Source organism: Mauremys mutica, chromosome 1 (assembly GCF_020497125.1).
Source record: "Mauremys mutica isolate MM-2020 ecotype Southern chromosome 1, ASM2049712v1, whole genome shotgun sequence".
Taxonomy (NCBI): Eukaryota; Metazoa; Chordata; order Testudines; family Geoemydidae; genus Mauremys; species Mauremys mutica.
Window position 1 is genome coordinate 157,657,072 of NC_059072.1, and position 13,020 is coordinate 157,670,091.

A 13,020-nucleotide genomic window follows, 5' to 3' on the forward strand; every position below is an offset into this window, starting at 1 on the left:
GGGGCAGAGGAGGGGTGCGGGGTGTATGAGGGGGCTCCGGGAAGGGGGTTGGGGTGCAGGAGAGGTGTGGAGTGCAGGAGGGGGCTCAGGGCAGGGGGTTGGGGTGCAAGATACAGGAGGGATGCGGGGTGCAACAGGGGGCTCAGGACAGGGAGTTGGAGTGCATGGGGCGCAGGGTGCAGCAGGGGGCTCAGGACAGGGGGTTAGGATGCAGGAGGGGTGCAGGGTGTGGCAGGGAGTTGGGCGGCAGGGTGCAGGAGGGGGATCAGGGCAGGGGGTTGGGGTGCAGGAGGGGTGCAGGGTGTGGCAGGGGGCTCAGGGCAGGGGGTTGGGATGTGAGGTGAGGCAGGGGGGTCAGGGCAGTGAGTTGGGGTGCAGGAGGGGTGCAGCAGGGGGCTCAAGACAGGGAGCTGAGGTGCAGGAGAGTTACGGGGTGCAGGCAGGGGGGTGGGGTGCAAGAGGGGTACAGGGTGCAGGCAGGGGGCTCAGGGCAGGGAGTTGGGGGGCCGGGTGCAGGGGTTCAGACTCTGGCCCAGCATCACTTAGCTGCAGCAGTGCGTTCCCTGCCTGCCCTGGCCCCCCCTTGCCACGCCTCCAGGTACCTCCACCGAAGCTCCCATTGGCTGCAGTTCCCCGTTCCCGGCCAATAGGAGCTATGGGGGCGGTCCCTGGAGCAACACATGGGGCCCACTGCCCTCCTCCCCCATGGGACGTGGTGCCGGCTGCTTCTGAGAGCAGCGTGGCGCCTGGAGCACCACAGGGGGCAAACACGGGCCGAGCCAGGGCCGGCGCTTCCATTAGGCGACCCTAGGCGGTTGCCTAGGGCGCCAGGATTCGGGGGGCGGCATTTTGTGCGCTCCCCACGGGGTGCACGGGAGCTTCCGGTTCCGATCCCATCGTGCTGCCGAAGAAGGACCTTCTGCCGACGTGCCGCAGAAAACAGCGGCAGGCAATTGAGCTGCTGTCGCCTGCGGCATTTTGGCGGACGGTCCTTCTTCGGCGGCGCGACGGGAGCGGAACCGGAAGCTCCCGTGCGCCCTGGGGGGAGCGCACAAAATCCCGCTCCCCGAATTCTGCCTAGGTTTCTGGCACTGCTCCTGGGCTGAGCCAAAGCCCTGAGGGGCTGGATCTGGCCCGTGGGCATTAGGGTATGCCTGTGCACACGCCTATGAAGTGCATTAACAGAGATATACAACATTATAACAAGAAACCAAGAAGGATGTAGATGTTGTGCTTCATAGAAGGCTTGAGCAGCCAACTTTAATTTGCAGCAAAGAGTCCTATGGCACCTTATAGACTAACAGATGTATTGGAGCATGAGCTTTCGTGGGTGAATACCCACTTCGGCGGATGCATGTATCCGATGAAGTGGGTATTCACCCACGAAAGCCCATGCTCCAATACGTCTGTTAGTCTATAAGGTGCCACAGGACTCTTTGCTGCTTTTACAGATCCAGACTAACATGGCTACCCCTCTGATACTCAACTTTAATGTGTGTGAGGATTTCAAAACATGAGTTAAATCTAACAAAATGATCATGAAACGTTTTTACCCACGGCGCCAGACAGCCCCCCCCCTTCACCCTCACAGTCTCACCCCTCATCGGTCCTGACACCCCCGTACATCCGAACATCTCCCGCCCATTTCAATTCCCGGGGAAAACACGGGGCCGGACCACGGGCGGCTCCCGACTGCGGCGGCGCGTCGCTGTCGCTCGTTTCAGTTTCGGTCTGCGGGGCCGCACCTCGCTTGAGCGGCGCCATCTGGGTTGGTGCCGCGGGGCGGCTCCGGAGCAGAGGGGAGCGAGCCCGCCGCGCCCCCTCCCCCCGTCAGACCCCGCGAGCCGACATGGGGCTCGCCCGCCGCCTCTCCGCGCTCGGCCTGCTGCTGCTGCTGCGCGCCCTGCTGGGTAAGGGCGGGTCCCTCCTGCCTCCGTCCCTCACCGCCGGGACCGCGCGCGAGAAGCTCCCCGCAGACCCGGGCGCCCCGGGGGTCCCGCCCCGCGGCAGCGCTGCGCAAAGCGGGTTGCTTCGCCCCGGGGTCCGGGCCTCGCTTGGGCGGGAATTGCGAGAGAGCTGGGACTGCTGACGCGGGGCCCGGGGGAGTGAGACTGGGCAGCCGCAGTCCGGACCCGGCCGAGCTACTCGTGGGAGCGGGTGGAGGGGTCTTCCTGGGATTGTTAGTTGTCAAACGCCTCTTCTCAACCAGGAGAGGTTGTTTTCAGTCTGACTCAAAGTGAAGGGTCGGGCCAGCTCCCACTGCAATTACAGGGGCGGCCGGGATGCGCCCAGAAGAATGGCTTCTTCCTGCTTTGGCTAGCTGCTCCCTTCCTGTGCCAGTGCCTTATCGGTGCCAGTTGTGCGCAAAAAAAAAAAAAGTTTATGGCTCTGGAATCTGAATGCTTGCCAGCCCCACAGAGGCCGCACCACTGCGAGCTGAAGTCTGTTCCACTTTGTGTCTCAGGAACAAAATTGTTTGCTAAGATCTCAAACCTGCAATTGACAAGGCCAAACCCAGGCATTACCCACCAACTTCACTGGGTCTCAGTGCGGGTGTGTGCACACATGGAGTCATTTGCAGGATGAAGACCTAGGTCAGGGGTAGTCAATTATTTTCTGACAGGGTCCAAATTTCGTGGTCAGGGTATAGTCAAGGTCAAGACTCCAGAGAAAGTAATAATAGTTTAACTTCTGTGCCATGGAAGATAATGGAGCAAGTAATTAAGGAAATCATCTGCAAACACTTGGAAGGTGGTATGGTGATAGGGAATAGCCAGCATGGATTTGTAAAGAACAAATCATGTCAAACCAATATGATAGCTTTCTTTGATAGGCTAATGAGCCTTGTGAATAAGGGAGAAGCAGTGGCAGGGCTGGCTCCAGGCACCAGCCGAGCAAGCTCGTGCTTGGGGCGGTAGATTCTATGGGGCGGCATTCTGCTCAAACCTAGGGCGGCATGGCTGCTTTTTCTTTTTTTCTTCCCCGTTGCTTCGGCTGCCCTGTACGGGGGTGGTGGCGTGGAGAAGGGGAGCGCCCTGCAGCAGACTTGGCAGGGCAGCCCACGTCCTTCCCTCCCCGCCAACCGGAGCAGCGCAGAGCCCTCCCGGCAGCAGCGCGGCGGTTGGGGCCGTGTGGCGAGCGCCCCACTGAAGCGCTGGCCGCCCCCCTTCTCTTTCTCCCTCCCCGCTCTGTCCCCCTCTCCCTCCCCTCCACTAGACCGGGCGCACACTCTGCAGCACAGGGGGTCCCCCTGCTCCCTGGCTCCAGCCGCCCTGAAGGGTTTTAGAGGACCACAAGCTAAATGAGAGTCAACAGTATGATGCTGTTGCAAAAAAAGCAAACATGATTCTGGGATGCATTAATAGGTGTGTTGTGAGCAAGACACGAGAAGTAATTCTTCCGCTCTACTCTGCGCTGGTTAGGCCTCAACTGGAGTATTGTGTCCAGCTCTATACACCGCATTTCAAGAAAGATGTGGAGAAATTGGAGAGGGTCCAGAGAAGAGCAACAAGAATGATTAAAGGTCTTGAGAACATGACCTGTGAAGGAAGGCTGAAAGAATTGGGTTTGTTTAGTTTGGAAAAGAGAAGACTGAGAGGGGACATGATAGCAGTTTTCAGGTATCTAAAAGGGTGTCATAAGGAGGAGGGAGAAATCGTGTTCATCTTAGCCTCTAAGGATAGAACAAGAAGCAATGGGCGTAACCACCCTTGCTGCAGTTTTAGGTTGGACATTAGGAAAAAGTTCCTAACTGTCAGAGTGGTTAACCACTGGAATAAATTGCCTAGGGAGGTTGTGGAATCTCCATCTCTGGAGATATTTAAGAGTAGGTTAGATAAATGTCTATCTGGGATGGTCTAGATAGTATTTGGTCCTGCCATGAGGGCAGGAGACTGGACTCGATGACCTCTCGAGGTCCCTTCCAGTCCTAGAATCTATGAATCAGATGTCAGGGTCTGTTCAAAAGTGTCTGGAGGTCCGGATTTGGCCCATCGTCTGCTGATTGACTACTCCGGCTTAGGTTTCTAACATTTACACCTCTGTAAACCCACTGAGGAAAATGGAATTACACAGATATCGTTAAGGGCTTATCTTGGCTCAGAGAATTTTAGTGCTGGTGATGATGAATGTGGCAGAAAGAATCCAGCTGGAGTTTTGCAGGGCTGACCTTTAGGAAGAAAAAAAATTGACCTGTAAAATGAGCATATTTAATCTGGAATCACTGAGGCCTGGTCTAGACCTAAAATGTAGGTAGACGAGGGCTGGGTTTCCAATCAGGAACATTAGGCACATGCCTAGGAATGCTGTTCTAATGGTGCCTTACCTCTCTAAAACCGTGTGCAACATGGAGGTCAGCTGTAGGCATCAGGGTGCTGAAGATGCTGTGCCTAGGGGTGGGTAAGATGTAAATCTGGCCCTGTGGTCAACCCAGCTATGTTGCTCAGGGCTGTTAAAATTTCACTCTTGTTGATAGAAATTCTAGACATATTTGGCATGTCTTAATCAGAGCGGGATGAAAATACTGAATGTGACAGAATTATTCCTGGCTGCTTGTTACCAGTATTTCCAGGATGGCTCTAGTAAATTCAGGATGACCCCACAAAATTGGGGGCAGACAGCAACCTTGCATGGTTTCTTTTAGGAACAGGTGAAGGTTTGTTGTGATCATAGTAGCACTGCAGAGGCTGGGAAACTATACTCCATGCCTTCTATGCCACTGGCTCATTGGCTTTAGTTAGATTTGGTTACTGATAAAATGGTGAATGCTTTGTATTCTGGGTTTTTACTTTTCTTTGAAAAACAAAAATTATCAGTCACAAGAGTTCTGTCTGGTTTACCTACTTTAAAGTACGATTTGGAATTTTGGCAGGTGCTTAAATAACTAGTAATATTTGTCATTAAATATCAGATAGGTGACATTTTCCTCCCTCTGCCTGGAGAGATACAAACTTTTGACATAACTTGTCAGGATAAGAAATATATATCAGGTGCCTCTCAGGTTTCTACTTGATTAGCGTTAAAGGCTATCTGTACTGAAAATTACCCATTTGAAAAGATTCGTCAGATGATAAAGAAAAGGGATCATTGCTATCAGAACATTTTAAGCTAATTTGACCAAAATAGATGTTTTGAAACAGGAATTCTGATTCATGTTATATATTAATTTAATTATTTAGCATAGGAGACTTGCTTGTGACTTTTTGTGTTTAATTGGGAGTTTCCTGAGTATATAAAATGGGATATAAGAACAAAGTCACCTTTTGTTGTCTTTGCTCTATTACTAACTGTTTCAAACCATCCCTTGAGATTACCTTCCCTGGGCTCCATATAAGGTCTCTGGAGATAAGCTTCTCTCATTTTATAACCATTGTGGGCTCCTATTCTGCAACTGGATCTCTATGTGGATGGACCCCTGCACTTGCACCACATAAAGTCAGTGGTGCTCTGCAGGTACTCAGGAGTTCACCCTCATGCATCTAATTGCAGGGTCAGGATCTTGGTGTCTGTACCCTAGACCTGCGGACTTGATTTTCAGCAGTTTTTTGGGCAGTGATATAGATCTGGTTGTGTGCCAGCGTCATATAAATTATATTCCAGTATCACATTGTTTTTAGTTATTCACTCTTCGAAAGATAGCAAATTATCTGAATAAGTAAATATTAATTAAATAGCAGTGGCACGTACAGGCCAACCAGGTCAGGGCCCCATTGTGCTAGATCCTGAAGAAACATATAGCAAATGACGTTCCATGCCCCAAAGAGCTTACATTTTAAAAGAGCACATAACAGGTGGATGAGGTAAATAAGGGGATCAGAGTGGGGGCGACAGGGTAACAAAAATAGTAGGATGGGCACAATTCTTGCTTATCACAAACTGAAATCACAGCTCACCAGCTGCCACCTCTCTGGCCCACCGCAATATAGTATCTAAGTGCTTTCTCCTTTAAAAGAATTTAAAGCCACACTATGTCTGCTTTGTCTTCCTGAGTCTGTCTGTTTTTGTCCCCTGCCCTTGCCAGTGTTTGCCCAAAATGGCACTGATGATGAAAGTAGCAAGTTCCTTGGCAAGGTGATAATGTTCTAGAAATGCCAAGTACACACAGTAGAAGCACACTGGCATTTCTAGACCAAATAAGGTCCTGTTCCTAGCACTTGTTCATATATGGACTGTTGCACACTCACGGAACCCCAGTGAATAAATTTTACTCTGCATGAGTGCAGGATCAGGGCTCAAATGAGTATACCAAGAGTGAAATCCTGGCTTTATTGAAGTCTCCCATTGACTTCAGCAGGGCCACAGTTTCATGCCAAGATTACAGAGGAGAGGTAAATAGATATGTTGAAGAAATAATGTTTCCACACACTCACACTGTGACATATGGACACACTGGCTGGTGGATGCTCTCTCAAGAGTTAGGAAACTCTTCTCCATTGTTCGTGGACCACTTTACCTGTCTTTTACCTGACATTTAAAACCTTAGTCTTTTCCTAAGATCATTTGAATTTTGATATATTGTCTCAGTACTTAGGTTTGGGGAGGGAGGGTTTCCTTTTGTTCCTCTTTCAGTTTGGAGAAGAGGAGATGTGAACGTTCTTTAAATCGATGCAGCCTGTATGAAAGAGAGAGGTACTTTATTCTATGTTGATAATAAGTGGACAGAAGGATAGTGGTGGGCAGCTCTCATGGTAAAGCAAACACACTTTGTTTCCCCACAATTTAAAGGAGACCTGGGGGGGCGGGGGAAATGTCTTCTGCCCTCCTTTGCCCTTTTATGATAGATAAGGAAAACCTGATAATTTTTTAAACAAAATATCTGTTTTTTTAAAATTATTATTCCACTTGCTTTTACCTTACAAATATGAGGAACATCTGGTCTTTGATTTTGTTGGATGTTTCCTTGGGTGACTCAGATCTATTGGGAATTGTTTCAGTTTTTAACTGTAGGGGCAGGAAAATTGACTCTTTAATAATCAGATATTTTCTTTCAACAGAATTAAATATGTGTTAACAAAACCAGATTGTTTTACACAGTTGAATGAAAATTCCTTTCCCTTTCAATTATTCCGGTTTCACTGCTTCATATCTATGATGAAGTAATCCCATATAACCATCAATTCTCCATTGAGTTCTCCAGGATAAACAGGGCAGACAAGACCTGAATTTCTAATTTAAAAAATGTAGGAAAAAAACAAAAAACACAAAACAAACAAAAACCTTTACAGCCCTTCTTTATAGATTAAAAAATAAGCGAAAAGGGGCATAACTCCTTGTTTCCCCTTTGCTGGATGACAAGGGAGGAAAAAAACCGAATTATTTGGTTAATATGTGTATTGTCAAACTAACCCAGTCTTTCTAGAGTAAGTTGCTATGGGCCAAATTCCTCTGTGAGCTGCACATATAGCTCTTTGGTCCCCGTGGTTCACAGTGTGGTTAAAGCTCTTTGCCACAAAAACACTGCTTTGGCCACTTGCTATGTCTACCTTCATTTTGGAGTGAGCAAAGTGAGCCTCCCAGCCTGCGTTGATAGAATCGGGCTATTGGCACGTGTGCTAGTGCTCTACAAATAGCTGTATAGACAGCGTTTGAAGCTGTGGCTTGGGATCTGAAGCCCACTCCCCTCCCTAGACTCTAGAGCCCAAGCTCCAGCCTGAGCCACAGATTAGAAGAGCTGTCTTTATAGCTACAGGCATGAGCCCCGCTAGCCTGAGTCTGTCAGCCTGTCTGCGAAGCTTCCTCCCACTTACTCCAAAATGCAGTATAGACACACAAGATAGCTACTCCTCAGGACCTCCTTGCCTATCTGCTTAAATGTTAGCAGCATTGTGGTAGCTGTGCTGGTCCCAGGATCAGACAAGGTGAGTGAGGGAATACCTTTTGTAGGACTGTCTGTTGGTGGAAAGGACAAGATTCTGCGTTTCACAGAGCTCCCTCTAGTGTGGAGGGAGGGAACTATTACATCAATCATTTCTAATTGATTGTGAATGAATAACAAGTAATAAGGTTCCAATGAGGTGCAGCATCTTACACAGATTTTCTGGGTGGTGAGAGCATGAGGTGGAGTATGCAGGGCTAAAACTCTCTGGTCATAAAGATACAATGTAATAATAATAATAAGTGTGAGGGTGTTTAGATCAATCAGGCCTCTGTTAGAACTTTAATAATGGGTGACTTGAAGTGTAGCTTGTTCTAAGGCAAACAAAGGAGATACTAATTTTGGCTTAATTCTGAGTAATAAGAGTTATCACAGAAAGTAGGCGAGGCTGTGGCAATAAGACTGTGTCCACAGTTGCCTTTGTTCCCTGAAATTTCCCCTGGGGCTAGCACGGGGGTAGCACTTCCAGGGATAGCATCAGTGAGAGTGCTAGTGTAGACCAACATTTTAGCCCCGTGTCATCTAACATTGCTCAAGTGTCTAGACATTACAGTGGCTAAATGCTGTCAGCTGCCTAGAGCCTTGTCTCACACTGCTAGCGCTGCTGGAGTGGAGCCGGTGGTAACTGAGAAATTTCAGGGTTAAAAAATCCATAATGTACACAAGACCCAACAGTGGTTATGCCCAGACAGTAGACTAGAGCACTGAGCATCAGGAAGGGGATTTTTAAAATGAGGGCAGCTCAGAATAACTAGGAAGTAAAAGGTGGAGTTCAAGGGCAAAGGCACAAGCATTAATCTTAAAACCTGGAAATTCAGCCTAGTGGATTCTGCTAGCATAGAGCATAAACTTTGTTAAAGGAGATGTGAAATGGAAGCTAAGAAAATGTTTAAGGAACAAAAAGCCAAGAATATAAAGACTAAAGAAAGTGGCTCAGGCTGCAAAGTTCAGATCTATATCCAAACTGCCCCAGAGTCCTGGCTTCAGAGGTCTTGTTTGGGGTCATTTTAGCAGTGAGCTGCAAAATTTGGATCAGACTGGACTCTTATTTTGGAGGTGGAGATACAGAAGATTTCTGACTTTGTTGTTATGAGTCAACTTTAATAACCAATCTTTAATTAAAAGAAGCAGCAGAGATGAACATGGAAGGGGGTGGAGGGGACTAAGGAGAGCATAGGGTATCAGGAGACTGAAGGAGGAATGGATGGGAGAATGGCGGGAGAGGTGGTAGGGGGAGGCTGGAGATGACTGAGTGGTTCAGAAGACGGGGAGACATGGAGGACAGGGAAAAGGAGTCATTTATCTATGTTAAAAACTTAAATTTTTAAAAGTTTCCTAGATACAAAATTTTAAGCACTTTGCATTCTCAATTTGGATAAAAGTTTTTTCTGCCCCTCTCTCCAGTCTCCTCTACCATCCCCTACTCCATATCACCCAAGCACAAATCCCTACCACCCCACCCCCTCCACTTCCACTGAAACTGAAATGGTTTGGGCTGGAAAATAGCCCATCATGTAACAGCCAATGTCTTTGCAAGAGATTTAATGAAAAAATAGTTACTATTCGTATGCAGTCCTAATTTTAATATTTTTTTTAAAAACAACTTTTAATTTCTGTGCTCTCTTTTAAATTGATTTTTGCGGTTTACCAGCTCCTGGTTGAAGGCTGGTATGGGGACAATGCTCTGCTGACATTTATGGCTTTAAAAAAAAGGCTGATAAAAATAGTATTCTACAGAAATTGTCCTAAAACTGCAGTGTCAGCAGGAACGTTTCCTCCTTATTTGTTAGTAAGGCATTTAGCACACTTTGGGCACTGAGACCCCAATCTGACAAATTTTGGCAGGTAGATCTCTGGGGGTGCATAGAGCCCCTTATCACCAAGGTATACCTCCCCACCACCCAACCACTTCCTGTGGACTTGCTAAGCATAAAAGCCCAGTTTTTGCATCTCATAAGGTTTGCAGAGCAGGAATCCTCATCCGATTGCCTTTATACACCAATCCAATTTAAACTTTTGGTACTAATTAAAATAAACAGGGAAATTCACAATAAAATTGCTGTTTTTTTTTAAAGACCTGAAGAAGAGCTCTGTGTAGCTCGACAGCGTGTTTCTCTCACCAACAGAAGTTAGTCCAATAAAAGTACCTCACCCACCTTGGTTTTTTTTTTTGAGTTAAAGCCAAAAGTGTGTTTCAATGGTGTCTAGATAACATTCCCCCCAAAATTATACATCAGAAAAAAAATCCATCTACACTTCTGTGTGTGTGTGAAGAGAAAAAAATGTCACACCACCACGCACATTAGAATAGTGGTTTTCAAAATTTTGAGCTGAGCCTCTCTCTTTGAGTTACAATTTTGGTTGTCTCCTCCCCCCCCCCCCCCCCGACCACCCAACCCAGACAAAAATGGTGGCTTCAGTGGAGGTTGAGACTGACCCACGGGCTAGGTGGCCTGCTGAGGTGAGTCAGTGGTGGAGGTGGTGCTCCCTCCCTGAGCCCTGCCATGTGGGTCTGGCCCAAGCTGCCTGGTGTCACCACTCCCCTCCTCCCACCCTGAATGTCCTTCTGTGCCCTGCTAGGGGGTGCACCCACTGTTTGAAAATCTCTGCATTAGAAGGTCTAGAAAAAGAGTTAGTGGCTTCATTTCATCTGTAATAGAGAAGTTGACCAGGATGGAAAATTTCTACTGATGCATAAACAAATAGAAATGGGCGGTGGTTCTTCTGTGGAAAATGTTGAAATGCTTGATGTAATGTACTGCATTTTAGTAGATCAGTCATTTCTAAAGGGATTTTATGCAACATCTCTGTATTATATGTTGTTTATCTTTGGAAAGGGGGCTGGCAGGAATGAGTGGCAGGTCTTATCCCCTCTCCTTTTAGAGATGAAAGAGGCAGTGGGAGGTGGAGGGCAGAAGTGGAAGATCTCTGAGGGTGAATAGAGATTTCCCAGCTAGTATCAGTGCTTCTATATCCTGGGAAATTTCCCAAAATCTGGGAATTGTCATTCAAACCATTTTACTCAAAAATTCCCAGGTTTTGGGAAATTTCCCAGGCTATAGAAGCACTGTAAAAAACTTTATCTGGGAATTTTTCACCAGATTTGGGAAATTTTTAGCGCTAGGTTGGGAAAAGTTGGCATCACGATATAAAAGCTCTGGTAGGATGCCATCTTCCCCAGCTTGGTCCTGTTGCTAATTCAGCCACTGGCAGGAAAGGTTGGGAGCCTCAGACACTCTCTCTGTCCCTCCCCATTCAGATTCCCCTGCCTGGTGAGTCTTCCTTTCACCAGCCAAGGAGGAGAAGGAACTGTGAGGAGAGCTGAGCTCCTGCAAGTCAAGGAAGGGCCATGGAGAGAAACTGTCCCTCTGCTTTTAGTCTCTCTCTCCCCCTCCCCTCCATTCTCCCCCTTTACTTTAATGGGTCTCAAGGAGGAGAAGGAAGTTGCATGGCAGGGATGGACTCAGGACAAAAGGAGAGCTGGCAAATACAATGTACTGAGCTTTTCCCTACCCTTTGTCTGTATTGTCTGCTTAAATCATAAACTTTTCAGGGCCGTGAGTGTCTACTACGCTGTGGGCATGTCTACACCACAAACTTAGGTCGAAATACAGCCACCACAGTAATGACTGTAGTTTTTCATGTCCACTCTGTCCCCCTTCGTCAGTGGTCTGTGTCCTCATCAGGAGCACTTGCACTGACTTGAGGGTCAGTGTGGGTGGCTGAGAGCTTGGGCTCTCAGCTCCCCAGGAGCCGGACTCCAGGTGGTTAGCTCCATGGCAAGCTGAGAGCCTGGGCGGTAGCCGGGCTCACAAATGGAGCCCCCATCCGCCCTGGGTGACAGCTCGAACTGTGAGCCCAGCACAGGGTTCAGAGCACAGCATTGACCAGCCTTTCTTGTCAATTTCACAGCTCCAGCTGTGAGCTCCCTGCTGAAGAGGGGAGCTATGAAATTGACAGGAATGACAGCCAACAGTGGATGCAAGTAATGTGGTGTCTACAGGGACACTGTGTTGCCCTGACTCCCTGACTACACCTACATAAGCACTACACCTCTTGTGGAGGTGGAGTTATTATGTCGGTGTAGTAGAGCACTTACATGGGCAGGAGCAAGGCTGTAGTGTGTTCACTGCCATAATTAGGTTGATGTAAGATGACTTGGTTGAATGAACATTTTGACATTGGGCAGCACCGGTCCTTGAAAACAGATAGGATGTGAAAACCGTATGAAGGGGATGGAGAAAAATATGGGAAATGTTACAATGGCATGGGATTAATCAATGGCATATACTCTACCTGAGCATTGTGTTCAGAGTTAGTCACCTGGTCTTAAAAAGGCCATAGGGGCAGGGTGGATTTGATTGAATCAGGAAGACTCAATTTAATCATGGAATTATACATAAAATTGCATTCATAAAAGTGTTATAACCTTAATACATATTCTTCACAACTCCGAGATAGATGTAGGTTTCATTTTTAGAAGGTACACACTATATACATTTTTAAAGTGATTGATTTTGAAAACTTTTCATATTAGTTTTACAGCTACATCAGAAAATGAATGATTGTTTGGTTATTTCATTTACCAAAGGTAATTGAAGCAGATATTATGAAGTCATTGGGAGGTGAACTATCTCCAGTTCAACAGGTTAATCATTAATATTTGGAGGATTTTCTTGCCATGATGTATTAGGAGGAGAACATCACCAGACAGACATTTAAATTGTTTTATTTAACTGAAAACAACAACCTTTATAAATTCTGGATTTTTTTCTTCAACAGCAAACATATAATATTTTAACAAAACAAGCATATGAATTTTTGAATTTAGTTAAACATTCAAGTTTTTTAACATCAGGTTTGTTTTTGTTAAAATTTATTTAAACTAAAATAGTTAAATGAAATATTTAAAAAAAAACAAATAAAAAATTAAATCCATTATCTCAGCCAGGTCAACATGAGAAACTTAAAATATTGGCTTCTGCAGCTAACACAGTCGTCTTCACCTTCATTTTCCTGTTTGTTCATAATCTGGAAAAGAAAAACAAGCTTTCCTGCTTTTTCAGGTCCCAACCGATTTCTCCATTTGGAATGAATTAGTCCAAAGGAAGAAAATATTCTTTCTACACCGTCAGAAGAAGCTAATG

General features: G+C 46.8%; 1 protein-coding gene across 18 annotated transcripts in view; it reads left to right on the forward strand.

Annotated features, from left to right (window-relative positions):
• Positions 1-1,695: 1,695 nt before the first annotated feature.
• The window catches only part of CD58 (CD58 molecule), a 78,232-nt gene continuing 66,907 nt past the window's right edge, over positions 1,696-13,020 (forward strand). For 6 of the 18 annotated variants that reach the window (XM_045001151.1, XM_045001158.1, XM_045001159.1 and 3 more), the window contains exon 1: positions 1,697-1,910. In XM_045001151.1, coding sequence (XP_044857086.1) covers positions 1,850-1,910 — 61 coding nt within the window. In that variant the 5' untranslated portion in view covers positions 1,697-1,849. Of the gene's footprint in view, positions 1,911-13,020 lie in introns of all 18 variants that reach the window. The other 12 variants (XM_045001152.1, XM_045001162.1, XM_045001163.1 and 9 more) reach the window with 4 other exon arrangements.